The sequence below is a fragment of the Triticum dicoccoides genome, chromosome 4A (assembly GCF_002162155.2).
Source record: "Triticum dicoccoides isolate Atlit2015 ecotype Zavitan chromosome 4A, WEW_v2.0, whole genome shotgun sequence".
NCBI lineage: Eukaryota > Viridiplantae > Streptophyta > Magnoliopsida > Poales > Poaceae > Triticum > Triticum dicoccoides.
The window spans coordinates 670,633,746-670,654,104 of NC_041386.1; the positions used below are offsets into that span (position 1 = coordinate 670,633,746).

At 44.0% G+C, this 20,359-nt stretch overlaps 4 protein-coding genes across 4 annotated transcripts in view; all 4 read left to right on the forward strand.

Moving 5' to 3' along the window:
- Positions 1-1,440, forward strand: part of LOC119284033 (putative F-box/LRR-repeat/kelch-repeat protein At1g11620) — a 2,917-nt gene extending 1,477 nt beyond the window's left edge. Inside the window, exons 2-3 of the mRNA XM_037563336.1 lie at positions 229-887; positions 1,338-1,440. Coding sequence (XP_037419233.1) covers positions 229-887; positions 1,338-1,440 — 762 coding nt within the window. The remainder of the gene's footprint in view (positions 1-228; positions 888-1,337) is intronic.
- A 1,678-nt stretch (positions 1,441-3,118) lies between these two features.
- LOC119284034 lies at positions 3,119-6,084 on the forward strand. Its single transcript, XM_037563337.1, has 3 exons — positions 3,119-3,593; positions 4,704-4,778; positions 5,153-6,084. The coding sequence occupies exons 1-3, from the start codon at positions 3,479-3,481 to the stop codon at positions 6,082-6,084; spliced, it is 1,122 nt and encodes a 373-aa protein (XP_037419234.1). The 5' UTR covers positions 3,119-3,478.
- A 1,366-nt stretch (positions 6,085-7,450) lies between these two features.
- Positions 7,451-8,643, forward strand: LOC119289657 (uncharacterized protein DDB_G0283697-like). The gene is made up of 2 exons (XM_037568932.1): positions 7,451-7,956; positions 8,356-8,643. Exon 1 carries the CDS (start codon positions 7,505-7,507, stop codon positions 7,949-7,951), a length of 447 nt encoding a protein of 148 aa, XP_037424829.1. The 5' UTR covers positions 7,451-7,504; the 3' UTR covers positions 7,952-7,956; positions 8,356-8,643.
- Positions 8,644-9,003: 360 nt separating this feature from the next.
- LOC119284035 (putative F-box/LRR-repeat/kelch-repeat protein At1g11620) lies at positions 9,004-11,524 on the forward strand. The gene is made up of 2 exons (XM_037563338.1): positions 9,004-10,213; positions 11,386-11,524. The coding sequence occupies exons 1-2, from the start codon at positions 9,004-9,006 to the stop codon at positions 11,448-11,450; spliced, it is 1,275 nt and encodes a 424-aa protein (XP_037419235.1). The 3' UTR covers positions 11,451-11,524.
- The last annotated feature ends 8,835 nt before the right edge of the window (positions 11,525-20,359 follow it).

The following is a 20,359-nucleotide window of genomic DNA, read 5'->3' on the forward strand; positions in this document are numbered from 1 at the left end:
GACACGGCCAAGGCGTCGCTGGTGGCCACGACGAAGAAGAACGGCCTTGCAGCTTCGGTCCGCTCGGTCGGACCGGTCAAAGACCGGACCGGACCGAGAAAATTTCGGGCCGAAATTTAGGAACCGGACCGAACAAAATCTTCAGCGGGCCAGGACCGGACGGTCCGGTCCAGAACGGGCCACGAGCGGGCCGAAAAGCCTGCTCGCTCCGTCCAGCCTGAACCACAGCTGAATGGTCACCACTGGATCGTGAACGATATGCAAGCGGATGCGCTCTGCGTTGCCGGCGACAAGGGCCACCTGCACGGTGCCTGCCATTCGAGCCCCTTCAATGTGGTCTTGGTGTGCGTCAGCGCCGGCGTCGCACGAGCCTGCGTCTACTCGTCGGAGATGGGAGCCTGGGCCGATCCCATCTCAACCTTGGTTCCATTTGGTATGTCTCCTTCTCTGGGCAGTCGAAGCATGCTGCTTGGGAGTTCACTCTACTGGTTTATGTTTGGCCCCGAGGTGGGTATCCTTGAGCTTAATTTCGACAGACAGAGCCTAGCCGTGATCGAGGTGCCACCACATGCCTACGCCAACCATCAGGGACTTTATTTGAGTACTCTGGGTGGCGCGCTTGGTTTCATCGTCATGTCGGAATCCTACAAAGCACAACTATGGGAGAGGATCACTGATTTTGATGGTATTGCTGGGTGGATGCCGGGACGAACTATTGAGTTGCGCAAGCTTCTCCCTCTAAAATCAGGGGAATGGGTCAAAAGAGTAAGGATTATTGCTGGTGATGATAATTTGGTACTTATGTCAACATCTAGGGGCATCTTCATGGTTCATCTCGAGTCATTGCAGTTTGAGGAGATATTTAAAAGCAACCCTCTTAATCGGCTGTCTACTATCTATCCATATCCATTCAAAACCTGTTGGACTAGCCATTTAATTTCCTTTATCTATCAATTACTATTTCTTTGCCTGCTTGATGAAGTACTGTTGTTGTATTTAATACTATTATTCAGAAATAACACAACAAATCGATTATTGCTCACTCGCTTCCCTATTGCCGCTGTTTGAAACTCCAAATGGAAACTTGTGCAACCCAAATGGGCAGCGATAACCATCTGAAGTTAGTATTATTTAGACCATTGCTCTATCAGTTGCAGTCCACGCATACGTACTCACCCGCAACAGGTTTTACAGCATCCGCTAACCCTACTCCTAGCAACAATTGGTGGAACAATAATAATCAGAACAAAAGCTCTGTTGTCCTTAATTCTGATTTTTAACTCTAACTTATTGCAAATGAATGTTTTGCAAAATGATGACTGAATGCTAAACTACAGGAGTGAAAAGGTCATTTGTCTCCCAGGAAGTTTACTGTCAGCCATCGGCCATCACTACCTCTGCCCTGTGGAAATCAATGCACTTTATAGCTCACCTTATTGAAGTAGTAATTTTTGCTATAAACTGTGCAAGATAGAACTGTTTGGAATTATTTTTTTTGTTTCGTAAAAAACAGTTTGGGATTTTCTTTTTGGGAAGTATTTAATAGTTGCTTCTTGGAAAGAATAATTTAATGTAGAAGGTAAACGGTCTTTTTGAAACATTGAAATCATGAGCGTCCTGTCGCCTTGGTTGCTTCTTTTTGGGAAGTATTTAATAGTTGCTTCTTGGAAGCCATCAAACATTGAAATCATGAGCGTCCGCCTTGGTTGGTATATGACATTGGAACTTTTTGAAGATTATCTAGGACAACGGTCTTTAGGTTTGGAGCTACTGTGCACTCTTTATGGAATATTTGTAAATTAATGTCTTGCGGTCAGCTGCATACAGAGGCTTATAACCCGCCTCATGCACATTATCCTCACTGGCCCACCTTCCGGGCACGTCATACATAAATTAACTCACATGGCGCGGGACCCTGACCTTATTGAAGTAGTAATTTTTGCTATAGACTGTGCAAGATACAAAAAAATGGGATTTTATTTTTGGGAAGTATTAATAGTTGCTTCATGGAAAGAATAATTTAATGTAGAAGATAAATGGCCATTAACATTGAAACCATGAGCTTCCTGTCGCCTTGGTTGAAATCAATGCACTTATTATAGCTCAATGGAAGCCTTAGAAAAACATTGACCTTATTGAAGTAGTAACTTTTGCTATAAACTGTGCAAGATACAAAAAATTGGGATTTTCTTTTTTGGGAAGTATTAATAGTTGCTTTTTGGAAAGAATAATTTAATATAGAAGATAAACCGGCCTTTAAACATTGAAATCATGAGCTTCCTGTTGCGACCGACGAGCCTGTGCTCGCCGGGCTGACGACTGCTGCAGAGTAACCGGCTGGACGACAAATGCCAACCATGAGGAGGGCGTGTTCTTTGTTGACGATGGCCTCCTTCTTCTCGACCTCGGCCTTGCGTCGCGCGGCCTCCATCGCATCGCGCTCGGCGGCGAACTTGGCCGCGGCGGCGTTGCCCTTGACGACCGCCCTCCGGTTCCTCCTCTTCGCCGATTCCGCGTCCAACTTGGCGATCTCCTCCGGCGTGCACTCCGACCGCAGCTTCCTTGGGGCCTTGCCCTTCTTCTTGGCCATTCCGGGCGGGTCGAGGGCCAGGCCGCCGGAGTTCGACTGGGAGTCGGCCATGAACGGGGGAGGGAGGGGGGCGGCGGGACGTGGGAGGGTTTGGGGGAAAATGGCGCCAAAGGGGGCGGGGGAGGGGGGTTGCTTTGTGCCACCGACAGGCGGGCCAGGGGCGGACCAGCGCGCGCGTCTCGCTCGTTCGCACGCTGTCTGTTTCATCACAAAATCGACGCAAACTTGGGCCGGGGATGGGTCGAAAGCGGACGCAAAGCAGACAAAAATCCATTTGCTCCCACGCGTTGAGCCTTCTAGTTCGTCCGCTTTATTCTAAACGGACACGCGCGGACAGGATGGGGTCGCTCGGTGAAGTTGGCCTAAGTTACTCCGCTTGGGTTGGCGAGACCAAAATGCAGCAGTGTGTGTGTACGTACAGTCACGGTTGTGGCCCAAAGTTGTCGTGGCCATCCCAGTGCAGCCCAAGATATACGTGCGTATCCCGGACCAAAAATTTGGCCCACTTAGCGTACCCCATCCTGCGTTTTGATTTTCGGCCGAAAAAAATGATTTTCGGCCGAATTTCGGCCGTCTCGCTAGGGCCCGATATATGGGCCTATCGGCCGAATAATTCGGCCCAGTTTGAATTTTTTTTGCCCGGCCCAGCTTCGAGAGCCTTCTAGTTAGCTTCCGCTGAGACAAAACCACGAAACCCAAACGGCCTAACCCTAGAATCACTCGTTCCCTGTCCCTCTTCCTGTGTGCGGCGCCGCCGCCGCGCACAGGCCACATCTCCTCGCCCTCCTCCACATCTCCGGCCAAGGCGCTCGCTTCTCTGGCCGTCCTCCACATCTCCTCGCCTCCACCCCATCCACTTCCTGTCCTTTGCTTCTCCAAGACTGCAGCATGGTGCTTGGCGGCTGCGGCAACGGAGCTGATGGAGCGCAAGCCGACCAGTTCAACGGAGGCAGTAGCACGGAGCAGCGGCAGCAGCATGGAGGGCGTCCGCTTGACTGGGAAGGTACATATGTTCTTGATGCAGTTTCAGTACGTGTATGCAGTTTCAGTCTTCAGCAATTTGTCTCGTCCAAGTACATGTATGCTGTTTCAGTTCTTCAGCAATTTCAGATCGATGTGGATTTGTTTCTTGGTTATAATCTGTGTCTACTTGTGCTGCTTTAGATTTAGGATAGGTCCCTGGTAAATGGCTTGGCAAATGCATATATCATACCGGGGTAAGAAAAATCGAGTCTTGATGAGTTGAACACAGTAGTGGCATTATTAATCTGAATTATACATGCATCTTGTAGTCACCAAGGATGCTCTAGATCTGGTAATATTTCTTTTGGTCCAACAGAAAGTGGGTTACAAACTTTGTTATGAACATCCTAAAATATATAATTGTTCCATGGACAAGGGGACTGCTCCTTGAAGCCACCGACTTGGATAAAATTGCTGCTGGCCGAGGCAGAAGCACACCGCACTAGCTGCTGTTATGTTTCCTTCCGCGCGTGTTACCCGAACAGGCCTTGGGTTCAGCTGCGCTTGCCCATGAATTGCTGCTGAACTTGAGTTGTTATGTATGATGGATGTTGCGAGTGACTCCCCCGTAAACTGTGTTGTTGAGAATATGCAATTGTACGTAATAATGTGTTGTCGATCGGATTGTTATGTTAATGATATTATTGATCGGATTATTATGTTAATGATGTTGTTGGAACTTCTTATTTGCACGGTAGGCCTTCTGTGCTCTAATGTTTTTGAGCTGCGCCATGCCGTCGATTTCCTGTAAAGGCTGCCTCTTGTGCTAATTTCTATCAGACTTCACACTTGAGTTATTTGCACAGAAAAGTAGATGTTGACCGATGATTAATTTCAATGGTCAGTGGTACCATTAAGTGGTGGTTCTAGAACTAAGCATCATTGGGTACAGTATATGACTTGTCTGTTTGGCAAACTAGAGCATCGAGTTGTATATAAATTACTTATTCCTTAGTATGTGAACTAGAGCATTGGGTTGTACTGTTTTTTCTTTATCATTAATATGAGGACACCCTAGTAAGCAAGGGTTGCTTCCTTAGTTACCTACTCTTGATAACTGACCGGTGTCCTTTTGTCACTTGATTTTCAGGTAATGGAACTGCAAATAGGAATGGCAGCGGCAACCATGATGCAAGTGCAAGTGGTTCTCAAAGCTCTTGGAAAGGTAATATACTAACTTGATATGAGCTATGAGATTGCATGTGCTTCTTATAGAGCTCTAACTTGGTTCAAATAAAAAAAGATGGCATAGAGATCTCAGTACTTCCATGAAACTATTTGGTATTTGTTTGTAAATTGTACATAACAGTACACTGCGTTGTCCATGTAGTGAGATGAGGATGATCACAGTTTAGAGTATTTGGATCTCTCTTTCATATTTCTATATAGTAAGGCATATATCTTGATCTTATTGGTGCACATTTCTAGAGTATTTGCTTGGTATGTTGCCAGATTACTATGCTTTGCTTGTTCACACGATGCAAATGGAATATTGTTAGGTTCAATTAAAGTGATGTTGTTTGTAACTTTGCAATGCAGGAATTAAAGATAATAACTTATATGATCCTTGGAACCATACATGGCCGTATTCTGGGGGTTTTCATTGTATGTACTGTGGCCTAAAGCACAAAGGTGGAGGTGCAACCCGTGCCAAGGAGCACCTTGGTTGGATTGTAGGTAACGTGAGGAGCTGCCCAAATGTGCCAAGAAATGTGAGAGATGCAATGAGAGAGTGCCGGGATGAATCGAAGAGGAAGAAAAGAGAGAAACAAAATAGCAGGCTGAGAATTGAAAGAAATATTATGGAAGGGCTGTATCAACAAGGAAGGGTGATTAACATAATAGATGATGATGAAGAAGAAATTCAGATGAATATTCGAGAGGCATTGCGTGACCCGAATGTCTCCCGCAGAGTTGATAGGAGGATTGGCAAGGGGAGTGTGGGTGATGTGCGAGTTGATGTTGGCAAAAAGAGTATCACCGCATATTTTGACAAGCAATTATGCAGCAACAAAGTATCTATGCAGCCCAAGATCAGTAGTGCTTTGGACCCTAATTCGAGAGATGCACTTGGCCTAGCTTGGTCCAAGTTTTTTCATGCCAATGATATTGCTGGACGTAAAGCTGACTGTCCATACTTCCGAGCTGCTTTGAAGATCACTCAACAATTAGGACCTACTCCTATACCAACCGCGAAGGAGATTGATGGAAAATATTTGGATGCAAACTATGATGAAGCAACTTCGTTTCTTCAGAAATTCAAACAAGATTGGAAAAACTTTGGTGTGACTCTTATGTGTGACTCTTGGACTGGTCCAACAGGAATGTGTCTCATAAACTTCATGGTGTATTGCAATACACGAATGTTCTTCCTTAATACTATTGATGCATCCGGTCAGACTCAGAATTCAGGTTACTTCCTCCTCTTCTTCGCGTTTTACTTTCTTCTTGAATACTTGGATTTGTCCTAGAATTGTTTTATGTTCTTAAAATACTTGATTTTTTCTAACTAGGTATATGCATCTTACATAATTTTGCAGACTTTATCTATAGAGAGATTGAGAAGGTTGTAGAAGAGATAGGCCATGAACATATAGTTCAAATCGTAACCGATAATGGGTCAAATTATAAAAAAGCTTGCAAAACCCTTATAGAAGAACCAAAGTACTCTCATATTGTTTGGCAACCGTGTGCTGCTCACACCGTCAATCTTATGTTAAAAGATATAGCCAAGTTTCCTGAGGTTGATGTGATAGTCAAGGGTGCCAAGACAATCTGTAGGTTCTTGCATAAGCACAATAATCTACATGATAACATGAAGAAGAACATAGGTGGTGAACTAATTAGACCAAATGCCACCCGGTTTGGGACTGTCTTCATGTTCCTTGAGAGTTACCATTTGAAGAAAGATAAATTTAGGGAGTGGATGGTTTCTCAGGATTGGAAGGAGTGTCAGTGGAGCTATGAGCCTGGATACGTGTTTTCTGAAGAATGTTTGTCTAGTAATGTTTGGTGGAATGCACTAGAGTGGGTACTAGGTTCGTTAAGGCCACTTTATAAGGCCATGAGGTATGCTGATACGCAGAAACAATGCACTCTTTCTGGCTTCAAAAAAAGTATGATGCTCGCTATACAACGGATGGAAGCACATCTAGGCCCTACATCAAGGTTGTACCTTAGTTTCATGCGCAAGGTGTGCAAGAGGATAGATGCAATGGAAGAAGATACGTTTATGGTTGCAGCTGCCGTCCTTGATCCATATACACATTATAGCCTCAACCTTTGCAACCATACAAATTATGCTACTGCACTAACAGATGCGATAGCGAAGATATTAGATCCAAAGAGTGCTCTTTCAGCCATTGATGAAGTTAGTAAGTTTAGGGAGTGCCAAGGAAGGTTTGGGACCAGATTAGCACAAGAAGCTGCGGCGAGAATGGAGCCAAGTAAGTCGTGGTCTTTTGGTTTTAGAATTTCCATTTCCTTTTGTTTTGTGTAATTCTGAAAATTTCATTGGTGATATCTTGCAGCCCAGTGGTGGTTTCAATTTGGAGGGGATGTTCCTGCATTGCAGAAGTGCGCAATGAGAATTTGCTCACAATGTGTCTCATCTAGTGGGTGTGAGAGGAACTGGAGCGCCTTTGCTTTGGTGCACACAAAGCCAAGAAATCGCCTTTTATATGACAAGCTCCACAAGCTAGTTTCTGTCCGCTACAACCTAAAGGTATAAACCAACTCAAATTTACTTTGTACCTTGTATTGTCCTTGCATGTCATATAATTTACTTGGTTTACTATCCAAACCTTGAAGATACGAGCTGAAGAAGATCAAGAGAAAGAGAGAGATATAGATAAAGAGGTTGATCCAAGTGCACTGCTGATAGATACAACAATGTTCGATGAGACAAATCCAATAATGGAGTGGCTGAATGAGGATGAAGAGGATCCAATTTTGGATGGAGCCGATGCGGCCAGTGCTGTTTTTGAGAAAATAAGGCGCCTCAACTCAGGCAGGAAGGATTCTTATGTTGGTACAAAGGCTAATAAGAAGAAAAGAAAGAGGAATCATGATGAGGAGAATGAGTATGTCGAAACTGACAGTGAGGATGACGACAACGAGAATGAATATGTTGATAATGAGAGTGAGGATGATGATGGGGTGAGTGAGGATGATGAGGATGATCAACAAGATCAACAAGAAACACAAATGCAAGTGGAAGAAGAGACACAAGTACAAGTTGAAAAGGAGACACAAGCAAGCATTGGCAATTTGGAGACTCGTAGATCTGGACGACTTGTTAGGAAGAAGACCAAGGAAGTCAACAGCCTCTACTCGTAGATTTGGTAAGTCTCTTCTTTTCGGTGTTTCTTCTTCATGATGATTACTTAGCTTGATGCATATGTTTGAAGCGGTTGATCTTTAAATAGCTTGATGTACATTGCTTTCTTATTCTGGTGCTCTAATGTGTATGCTCACTGTGTAATGATCAATACTGATGTTCTAATTGCTACTTGTCAATTATCGTGTAGTACTGTTGTAATTTCTACTTATCTTCTTGTATGGCTGTTGTAATTGCTACTTATCACCTACTAGTGCTGTTCCAATTGCTACCACTCACATACTAGTGTTGTTCTAATTGCTACTTATCTCTTAGTAGTGCTATTCTAGTTGCTACTTATGATGTAGTAGTGTTGTTCTAAATGCTACTTATCACTTGTATTTGTCTTTTAAATGGTACCTAGCTGGAGCTTGGAGCATGATGCTAGTTGGAGGCTTGGAGCATGGAAGCTGGAGCTTTTTCAATGGAACAAGACCTCCCCGTCCATGCTTTCATGGATTTCTTTTGGAGTTGTTGTTCGTTGTGATGCTTTGATGGTTGTCTTTTGGAGCTGTTTCTATGTGAAATCCTTTAAATTCCTAGAGTTGGTTGTACTGAAGTATTTAAACTTTGAACTATGATGTGATGGTTGTGGACTGTAAGTTTAGAACTAATGTGCGTGAGGGTCATATTGGACTGACGCTCTTATATTAATCCCTAGAGCTAATTTGCTAAACATTATATGATTACTCCTGATGGTTGTTGGGCTGCTATGCTTTTGCTTAGCTTGATTTCAAATTTCTGTGAATGTTTGGTCAAATTTCGGCCGAATTTCGGCCAAATTTCGGCCAAATTTTGTCTGAAAATTCAAAATTTGATTTTATAATTTCGTCCGAAATTTTGCCGTAATTTTTGAAATGACCGAAATTCGGCCATTTCGTTCAGGGCCGAAAAAAATGGCAAACCGAAAATCAAAACGCAGACCCCATCGCGGTTGCGTGAACGCACCTCCCGTGCCGCCGCCGAGATGCGCACCGCCCAGCCTCGCCGCCGCTGCCGGAGAAAGTCGGGGATGCGGGCGAGTGGCGCGGCGGCGTCGACGCCGGCAGGTTCGACCTACTCGCCGTCATCTCGCAGGGCGTCGATTTCGCCCACCTATTCGGCGATGGAGGACGACGACCTCCTGATGGAGATACTCGTGCGGCTCCCCCCGCGACCTTCCTCCCTCCCCCGCGTCTCCTCTGTCTGCAAGCGCTGGCGACGCATCGTCTCCGACCCCCAATTCCTCCGCCGCTTCTGCGCCCACCACCGGGAACCCCCCATCGTCGGCGTGTTCTTCAACTCCAGCTTCATTGAAACCCCCTTCAGGTCGACTCTCAATCCGCCGGACCTCATCCCGCCCGAGCTCTTCTCCCCGCGCCTCGACGACATCTGGTCCGTCCACAGCTGCCGCCACGGCCGCGTCCTCTTCACCAGCAGCGCCCGTACCGGCAGGGGCTGCCGCCAGGTCCTAGTGTGGGATCCCGTCGCAGGCGACCGCCGCTGCATAGGCAGTCCAACGCAGCTGGGTGGTCACGACTGGAGCGAGTCCCGTGTGCAAGCGGATGTGCTCTGTGCTGCCGGCGACAAGGGCCACGTGCATGGTGCCTGCCATTCGAGCCCCTTCAAGGTGGTCTTGGCGTGCGTCAGCAAGGGCGTCGCACGAGCTTGTGTCTACTCCTCGGAGATGGGAGCCTGGGCCGAGCTCATCTCAACCTTGGTTCCATTTGATATGTCTCCTTCTCTTGGCAGTAGAAGCATCCTGCTTGGGAATTCACTGTGCTGGTTCATTTTTGGCCCTCAGGTGGATATCCTTGAGCTTAATCTTGACAGACAGAGCCTAGCCGTGATCGAGGTGCCACCACATGCCTACGCCAACCATCAGGGACTTTATTTGAGTACTCTGGGTGGCGCGCTTGGTTTCATCGTCATGTCGGAATCCTACAAAGCACAACTATGGGAGAGGACGACTGATTTTGACGGTGTTGCTGGGTGGATGCCGGGACAGACTATCGAGTTGCGCAGGCTTCTCCCTCTGAAATCAGGGGAGTGGATCAAAAGAGTAATGTTTATTGCTGGGGATGAATCTGATAATGTGGCATTTCTGTCAACATCTAGGGGCATCTTCATGGTCCATCTCGAGTCATTGCAGTTTGAGGAGATCTTTAAAAGCAACCCTGATAATCGGCTGTCCACTATCTATCCATATCCATTCAAAAGTTTCTTTGCTGCTGCTGCTGCAGGTAATAACATGCATTTACATGGCATTATAACGAAAATATAGTATTTCTCTGATGGTTTTGTTTGGCAAGTGTTGGACTGGCTATTTAATTTCCTTTATATCAATTATTATTATTTCTTTGGCTGCTTGATGAAGTATTGTTGTTGTATTTGATATTGTTATTCAGAAAATAACATAGCAGATCATATTATATTGCTCACTCACTTTCCTATTGCCGCTGTTTGAAACTTGTATTATGTAAATTCATATTTGTATGGACATGGTACAGATCATTGTGGCATCCACGAGATATGTAATAATTGGAAATTGGCAAGAATCTGAACAACTAATCTTTTATTGGTACAAAATGCTGGATTGTGTAACCGAACAAGTTAACATAATAACCACATTGTAACTCAAAGGTCTCAAAACTCCAAATGGAAACTTGTGCAACCCAAATGGGCAATTATAACCATCCGAAGTTATTATTATTTATGCCGTTGCTCCATCAGTTGCAATCCACGCATACGTAGTTACACACAACACTTTTTGCTGCATCTACTAATCCTACTCCTAGCAGCAATTAGTGGAACAAAAAACATCAGAACAAAAGGCTCTGCTGGCCTTAATGCAGAACTGCTGAATTTTAACTATGTAACTTATTGCAAACGAATGTAAACTTGTATGAGGTGAGCGTCCCCTTGAGTGGTTCTGGTTCAGGGAGGCAGTGTCTTGAGCCTGAAGCCTGAAGATAAGGTTATTGTCTCCTAGGTAGTTTGTTATCAGCCACCAGTCATCACCACCAGGACCTTGCTCTGTGGAAATCAATGCACTTCTAGCTCAATGGAAGCCCTATCGAAGTAGTAATTTTTTCTATAAACTGTGCAAGATACAACAGTTTGGAACTTTTTTTGGGGGGCAAGTATTAATAGTTGCTTCTCAGAAACAATAATTTAATGTAGAAGATAAACTAGCTTAAACATTGAAATCATGAGCTACCCTGTCACCTTGGTTGGTATAGGAAATTGGAACTTTTGAAGATTATCTAGGAGAACGATCTTTAGGTTTGGAGCTACTGTGCAGTCTTTCTTGAATATTGTAAATTAATTGGCTATTGCACAAAAAATCTTCGTCACCCTGGCGATCGTTGAAAGTCAGTCAATGCTTCTGTAAACCATTTCATTCTTCATGCAGGACTGAGTAATCTTGATGAGCGGGGACAAGGTGAAGGTCGAGCAGGCGGCACAATGCATCAATGAGAATTCTGATCTTTGCGGTTAATTTATATGCGTTTATGGATTTCGGTTGTATCCTTGATGTTATGAAGTTGTGCTCTCAAGCACCTGACTAAAGTTTGCTATGTCGTTGAGCTGGGCTTTGGGGGTATCACGGTTTACAGAAACTTTTTATGTGTTTTCTCGTATCTGTAATGGCACATCCTTTATGCTTCCTGAAATTGTAAGCAAGACCCTATGCTATGTACTTCCTTTTGCCTTTTAAAATAATAAATCGGATGATGTAAAAGCCTTCCGTCTGAATATGCCATGGATAAACTTGATTCTTCTTTCCAATTATTCTATCATGGTAAAGCCGTGGGTGGACAAAGTGTTTCTGATGCGTTCTAGTCTTGCTATTTTTCATATGTTGTTCAGACCCATTCCAAGTAATGTGCTATTTGTATAGGTTGCTCTGCTGATGAAACGGGAGGGACTCTTTTGTTCTTGATTGTGCAGCCGACAGATTCAGGATGTTTGCTAAGTTGGCTAGGTGAGAGGAAATTTCAGGGTAGTTCTTTCATTACTTGCTCTCCATACAGAGGCTTGTAACTGGCCTCATGCACACCATCCTCACTGTCCCACCTGCCAGGCACGTCACACATAAATTAACGCACACTACGCGGGCCCACTTGCCAAGTATAGTCGCTAGCCCATGCCCCTCACGACACCGTCTTCCCCTGTTCCACTTCCTCTTGTCATGGCTGCACTGTAGCTGGTCATGACATTGCTTCCCTTTTTGAGACGCAGCTTGTCCCCAAGCTGCAGCCGCGCCGTAGTGAGACAGATAGACCTTGCGCAGCACTGCATAATCTTCAGCTTGTCCTGGTCGCGATTGCCTGCGGCAGATTGCTCCACTTTCCAGGTTCCCATTCTCCATGGGTGTCTGTCGAGGATTTCTTCAGGTTCCAAATCCTGTAACACCGATCAATAGGATTCGGCAGAGAAATATGCCTGGTGTAAAATCTGGGACACGCACACGGAAGACTGGTTGCGCTAGGCTGCCCTCTGAGAGGTGCTGCCGGACCAATCTGTTAGATGTGCATAGTCCCCCTTTTCGGTATATCCCTATTATATAAGGGGTTTTCTGCATTTTGACACACATGTACATGTAATGGCCTTTGGCCCTCAGGAAATACTAGTTGCCATTCATCCAACATGGTATCAGATGCTAGGTTAGCCTCTCGTCCCCGCACGATGCAACTCCGTGCGTACTCTCGATTTTTCTCGTCGCCGGTCGTTTCCGCCCGGATCTGACGCTCGTTGACGAGCTTCTCGCGCAGCTGGTTCCTGCAGGCTGGTCGCCTCGTCCAGCTGCCCGCGCTCGCTGCTGGCGAGTCGTGCGCCCGCCTCCTGCTGTTGCCTGCCTCTGCCCGGCCGGCCCCAGGCCGTCTCGGCTCCTCTGCTCCGGCCCTCCCCCGCCACTTCCTCCGCCCGGCCGGCCCCAGGCCACTCCTCCACTCGGCTGCTCCTCTCGCCCCCGACACTCCCTCCGCCCAGCCGGCCCCAGACCATCCCGGCTGCTCTGCTCCGGCCCGGCCCCGGCCATCTCTTCGCTGGCCGTCTCCTCTGCTCAGGTTGCTGGCTCGGTCCCGGCTCCTTAGCATCGCTCTCCCGCAGCTGAGCGCTCGCTCGTTTGGGCTGCCTTTTCCCGATCCAGATCGGGTCTTCTCTGAAGGTTGACCAGAAAAAAGACAGCAATTCCCCATCTCTTCTTCGGGTTATATTGCTATTCCTCGGTGCTCAGTGATCTTTGATGGCACCAACTATGCTGAGTTTGTGGGTTTCATGCGCATCCATTGAAGGAAATATGCCCTAGAGGCAATAATAAAGTTATTATTTATTTCCTTATATCATGATAAATGTTTATTATTCATGCAAGAATTGTATTAACCGGAAACATAATACATGTGTGAATACATAGACAAACATAGTGTCACTACTATGCCTCTACTTGACTAGCTCGTTTATTAAAGATGGTTATGTTTCCTAACCATGGACAAAAGAGTTGTCATTTGATTAACGGGATCACATCATTAGGAGAATGATGTGATTGACTTGACCCATTCCGTTAGCTTAGCACTTGATCATTTAGTATGTTGCTGTTGCTTTCTTCATGACTTATACATGTTTCTGTAACTATGAGATTATGCAACTCCCGTTTACTGGAGGAACACTTTGGGTGCTACCAAACGTCACAACGTAACTGGGTGATTATAAAGGAGTACTGCAGGTGTCTCCAAAGGTACATGTTGGGTTGGCGTATTTCGAGATTAGGTTTTGTCACTCCAATTGTCGGAGAGGTATCTCTGGGCCCTCTCGGTAATGCACATCACTATAAGCCTTGCAAGCAATGTAATTAATGAGTTAGTTACGGAATGATGCATTACGTAACGAGTAAAGAGACTTGCCAGTAACGAGATTGAACTAGGTATTGGATATCGACGATCGAATCTCGGGCAAGTAACATACCGATGACAAAGGGAACAACATATGTTGTTATGCGGTTTGACCGATAAAGATCTTCGTAGAATATGTAGGAGCCAATATGGGCATCCAGGTTCCGCTATTGGTTATTGACCGAGAATAGTTCTGGGTCATGTCTACATTGTTCTCGAACCCGTAGGGTCCGCACGCTTAAGGTTTCGATGACAGTTATATTATGAGTTTATGAGTTTTGATGTACCGAAGGAGTTCGGAGTCCCGGATGAGATCGGGGACATGACGAGGAGTCTCGAAATGGTCGAGACGTAAAGATCGATATATTGGACGACTATATTCGGACTTCGGAAAGGTTCCGAGTGATTCGGGTATTTTTCGGAGTACCGGAGAGTTACGGGAATTCGCCGGGGAGTATATGGGCCTTATTGGGCCATACGGGAATAGAGGAGAGAGGCCAAAAGGAAGGAGGCCTGCGCCCCCCCTCTGGTCCGAATTGGACAAGGGGCGCAGCCCACTTTTCCTTCTCCCTCTCCTCCTCTTTCCTTCTCCAACAAGGAAAGGAGGAGTCCTACTCCTCCTCTTTCCTTCTCCAACAAGGAAAGGAGTCCTACTCCCGATGGGAGTAGGACTCCCCCCTTGGTGCGCCTCCTCCATAGGCCGGCCACCTCCCCCCTTGCTCCTATATATATGCGGGCAGGGGGCACCCCAAAGACACAACAACAATTGATCCTTGAGATCTATTAGCCGTGTGCGGTGCCCCCCTCCACCATAGTCCTCCTCGATAATATTGTAGCGGTGCTTAGGCGAAGCCCTGCGATGGTAGAACATCAAGATCGTCACCACGCCGTCGTGCTGACGGAACTCTCCCTCGACACTCGGCTGGATCGGAGTTCGAGGGACGTCATCGAGCTGAACGTGTGCTAGAACTCGGAGGTGCCGTATTTTCGGTGCTTGATCGGTCGGGCCGTGAAGACGTACGACTACATCAACCGCGTTGTTAAAACGCTTTCGCTTTCGGTCTACAAGGGTATGTAGATTACACTCTCCCCTCTCGTTGCTATGCATCACCATGATCTTGCGTGTGCGTAGGAAATTTTTGAAATTACTACGTTCCCCAACAGTGGCATCCGAGCCTGGTTTTATGCGTAGATGTCATATGCACGAGTAGAACACAAGTGAGTTGTGGGCGATACAAGTCATACTGCTTACCAGCATGTCATACTTTGGTTCGGCGGTATTGTGAGATGAAGCGGCCCGGACCGACATTACGCGTACGCTTACGCGAGACTGGTTTTATCGCCGTGCTTTGCACACAGGTGACTAGCGGGTGTCTGTTTCTCCAACTTTAGTTGAACCGAGTGTGGCTACACCCGGTCCTTGCGAAGGTTAAAACATCACTAACTTGATGAACTATCGTTGTGGTTTTGATGCGTAGGTAAGAACGGTTCTTGCTCAGCCCGTAGCAGCCACGTAAAATTTGCAACAACAAAATAGAGGACGTCTAACTTGTTTTTGCAGGGCATGTTGTGATGTGATATGGTCAAGACGTGATGAGATATAAGTTGTTGTATGAGATGATCATGTTTTGTTGAAGTTATCGGCAACTGGCAGAAGGCCTATGGTTGTCTCTTTGTTGCATAGGATGCAAGTGTCAAATAATTGCTATACTTTATCGCTATGCGATAGCAATAGTTGCAAGAGCAATAGTTGGCGAGACGACCATGTAACGACACATTGATATAGATCAAGATGATGAAGATCATGGTGTCGTGCCGGTAACGATAGAGATCATGACAGTGCTTCGAAGATGGAGATCACAAGCACAAGATGATGATGGCCATATCATATCACTTATATTGATTGCATGTGATGTTTATCCTTTATGCATCTTATCTTGCTTTGATTGACGGTAGCATTTTAAGATGATCTCTCACTAATTATCAAGAAGTGTTCTCCCTGAGTATGCACCGTTGCGAAAGTTCTTCGTGCTGAGACACCACGTGATGATCGGGTGTGATAGGCTCTACGTTCAAATACAACGGGTGCAAAACAGTTGCACACGCGGAATACTCAGGTTAAACTTGATGAGCCTAGCATATACAAATATGGCCTCGGAACACGGAGACCGAAAGGTCGAGCGTGAATCATATAGTAGATATGATCAACATATTGATGTTCACCGTTGAAACTACTCCATCTCACGTGACGATCGGACATGGTGTAGTTGATATGGATCACGTAATCACTTAGAGGATTAGAGGGATGTCTATCTAAGTGGGAGTTCTTAAGTAATATGATTAATTGAACTTAAATTTATCATGAACTTAGTCTTGGTAGTATTTTGCAAATTATGTTGTAGATCAATAGCTTGCGGTGTTGCTTTCATATGTTTATTTTGATATGTTCCTAGAGAAAAATTGTGTTGAAAGATGTTAGTAGCAATGATGCGGATTGGATCCGTGATCTGAGGTTTATCCTCATTGCTGCACAGAAGAATTATGTCCTTAATGCACCGCTAGGTGACAGACCTATTGCAGGAGCAGACGCAGACGTTATGAACGTTTGGCTAGCTCAATATGATGACTACTTGATAGTTTAGTGCACCATGCTTAAACGGCTTAGAATCGGGACTTCAAAGATGTTTTGAACGTTATGGACCATATGAGATATTCCAGGAATTGAAGTTAATATTTCAAGCAAATACCCGAGTTGAGAGATATGAAGTCTCCAACAAGTTCTATAGCTAAAAGATGGAGGAGAATCGCTCAACTAGTAAGCATGTGCTCAGATTGTCTGGGTACTTCAATCACTTGAATCAAGTGGGAGTTAATCTTCCAGATAAGATAGTGATTGACAGAATTCTCTAGTCACCATCACTAAGTTACTAGAACTTCGTGATGAACTATAGTATGCAAGGGATGACGAAAACAATTTCCGAGCTCTTCGTGATGTTGAAATCGACGAAGGTAGAAATCAAGAAAGAGCATCAAGTGTTGATGATTGACAAGACCACTAGTTTCAAGAAAAGGGCAAAGGAAAAGAAAGGGAACTTCAAGTAGAATGACAAGCAAGTTGTCACTCCCGTGAAGAAGACCAAAGCTGGACCAAAGCCTGAAACTGAGTGCTTACACTGCAAAGGAAATGGTCACTGGAAGCGGAAATGCCCTAAATATTTGGTGGATAAGAAGGATGGCAAAGTGAACAAGGGTATATTTGATATACAAGTTATTGATGTGTGCCTTACTAGTGTTTATAGTAGCTCCTGAGTATTTGATACTTGTTCGGTTGCTAAGATTAGTAACTTGAAATAGGAGTTACAGAATAAACAGAGACTAGTTGAAGGGGAAGTGACGATGAGTGTTGGAAGTAGTTCCAAGATTGATATGATCATCATCGCACACTCCCTATACTTTCGGGATTAGTGTTAAACCTAAATAAATGTTATTTGGCATTTGCGTTGAGCATGAACATGATTTGATCGTGTTTATTGCGATACGGTTATTCATTTAAAGTTAGATAATAATTGTTATTCTGTTCACATGAATAAAAACCTTCGATGGTTATACACCCAATGAAAATAGTTTTGTTGGATCTCGATCATAGTGATACACATATTCATAATATTGATGCCAAAAGATGCAAAGTTAATAATGATAGTGCAACTTATTTGTGGCACTGCCGTTTGGGTCATATCGGTGTAAAGCGCATGAAGAAACTCCATAAAGATGGTTTTTTCGGAATCACTTGGTTATGAATCATTTGATGCTTGCGAACCGTGCCTTTTGGGCAAGATGACTAAAACTCCGTTCTTCGGAACAATAAAACAAGCTACCGACTTATTGAAAATAATACATACCGATATATGCGATCCAATGAGTGTTGATGCTCGTGGCAAGTATCGTTATTTTCTGACCTTCACAAGATGATTTGAGCAGATATGGGTATATCTACTTGATGAAACATAAGTCTGAAATAGTTGAAAGGTTCAAAGAATTTTAGAGTGAAATGGAAAAATCATCGTAACAAGAAAATAAAGTTTCCGTGATCTGATCGCGGAGATGAATATTTGAGTTACGAGTTTGGTCTTCAATTAAAAATGTGGAATAGTTTCACACTCACGCCACCTGGAACACCACAAAGTTATGGTGTGTCCGAACGTCATAACCACACTTTATTGGATATGGTGCGATCTATGATGTCTCTTACTGATTTACCACTATTGTTTTGGGGTTATGCATTAGAGACAGCTACATTCACGTTAAAAAGGGCACCATCTAAATCCGTTGAGACGACACCGTATGAACTATGGTTTAGCAGTAAACCTAAGCTGTCGTTTCTTAAATCTTGGAGTTGCGATGCTTATATGAAAAAGGTTTTCAACCTAATAAGCTCGAACCCAAAACGGAGAAGTGCGTCTTCATAGAATACCCAAAGGTAACTATTGGGTACACCTTCTATCACAGATCCGAAAGCAAGATTCGTTGCTAAAATGGATCCTTTCTAGAGAAGGAGTTTCTCTCGAAAGAAGTGAGTGGGAGGAAAGTAGAACTTGATGAGGTAATTGTACCTTCTTCCTTATTGGAAAGTAGTTCATCAAAGAAATCAGTTCTAGTGATTCCTACACCAATTAGTGAGGAAGTTAATGATGATGATCATGAAACTTCAGATCAAGTTGCTACCAAACCTCGTAGGTCTTCCAGAGAAAGATCCGCACCAGAGTGATACGGTAATCATGTTCTGGAAGTCATGTTACTAGACCATGATGAACCTGCGAACTATGAGGAAGCGATGATGAGCCCAGATTCCACGAAATGGCTTGAGGCCATAAAATCTGAGATATGATCCATGTATAAGAACAAAGTATGGACTTTGATTGACTTGCTCGATGATCAGCAAGCCATGTTAAATAAATGGATCTTCAAGAGGAAGAGATATGCTGATAGTAGTGTTACTATCTACAAAGCTAGACTTGTCGAAAAAGGTTTTTGAAAAAGTTCAAGATGTTGAATACAATGAGATTTTCTCACTCGTATCGATGCTTAAAAGTCTGTCTGAATCATGTTAGCAATTGCCACATTTTATGAAATCTGGCAAATGGATGTCAAAACTGCATTCCTTAATGGTTTTCTTAAAGAAGAGTTGTATATGATGCAACCAGAAGATTTTGTCAATCCTAAAGGTGCTAACAAAATGTGCAAGCTCCAGCGATCCATCAATAGACTGGTGCAAGCATCTTGGAGTTGGAATATACGCTTTGATGTGTTGATCAAAGCATATGGTTTTATACAGAATTTTGGAAAGGCCTGTATTTACAAGAAAGTGAGTGGGAGCACTACAACATTTCTGATAAGTATATGTGAATGACATATTGTTGATCGGAAATAATGTAAAATTATTCTGCAAAGCATAAAGGAGTGTTTGAAATAAGTTTTTCAAAGAAAGACCTCAGTGAAGCTGCTTACATATTAAGCATCAAGATCTATTGAGATAGATCAAGACGCTTGATAAGTTTTTTTCCAATAAGTACATACCTTGTCAAGATTTTGAAATAGTTCAAAATGGAACAGTCAAAGAAAGAGTTCTTGCCTGTGTTGCAAAGGTGTGGAATTGAGTAAGACTTAAGACCCGACCATGGCAGAAAATAGAAAGAGAATGAAAAGTCATTCCGTATGCCTTAGTCATAGGTTCTATAAAGTATGCTATGCTATGAACCAGACTTATTGTATACCTTGCTCTGAGTTTGGCAAAGGAATACAATTTTGATCTAATAGTAGATCACTGGACAGCGGTCAAGAATATCCTTAGTGAGGACTAAGGAGATGTTTCTCGATTATGGAGGTGATAAAAGAGCTCGTCGTAAAAGTTACATCGGTGCAAACTTTTTACACTGATCCAGATGACTCTAAGTCGCAATCTGGATACATATTGAAAGTGGGAGCAATTAGCTAGAGTAGCTCCGTGCAAAGCATTGTAGACATAAAATATTTGCAAAATACATACGACTCTGTAATATGACAGACCCGTTGACTAAACTTCTCTCACGAGCAAAACATGATCATACCTTAGTACTCTTTGGGTGTTAATCACATAGCGATGTGAACTAGATTATTGACTCTAGTAAACCTTTTGGGTGTTGATCACATGACGATGTGAACTATGGGTATTAATCACATATAGATGTGAATATTGGTGTTAAATCACATGATGATGTGAACTAGATTATTGACTCTAGTGCAAGTGGGAGACTGAAGGAAATATGCCCTAGAGGCAATAATAAAGTTATTATTTATTTTCTTATATCATGATAAATGTTTATTATTCATGCTAGAATTGTATTAACCAGAAACATAATACATGTGTGAATACATAGACAAACATAGTGTTACTAGTATGCCTCTACTTGACTAGCTCGTTTATCAAAGATGGTTATGTTTCCTAACCATGGACAAAAG

Bases quoted from the DNA above. Each gene is read 5' to 3' on its own strand.
- LOC119284034 (XM_037563337.1), top strand. From the start codon at position 3,479: ATGGTGCTTGGCGGCTGCGGCAACGGAGCTGATGGAGCGCAAGCCGAC. The intron at 3,594-4,703 runs GTACATATGTTC...CTTGATTTTCAG, and splicing joins GCGTCCGCTTGACTGGGAAG to GTAATGGAACTGCAAATAGG. The intron at 4,779-5,152 runs GTAATATACTAA...TTTGCAATGCAG, and splicing joins TTCTCAAAGCTCTTGGAAAG to GAATTAAAGATAATAACTTA.
- LOC119289657 (XM_037568932.1), top strand. From the start codon at position 7,505: ATGTTCGATGAGACAAATCCAATAATGGAGTGGCTGAATGAGGATGAA.
- LOC119284035 (XM_037563338.1), top strand. From the start codon at position 9,004: ATGCGGGCGAGTGGCGCGGCGGCGTCGACGCCGGCAGGTTCGACCTAC. The intron at 10,214-11,385 runs GTAATAACATGC...TTCTTCATGCAG, and splicing joins CTTTGCTGCTGCTGCTGCAG to GACTGAGTAATCTTGATGAG.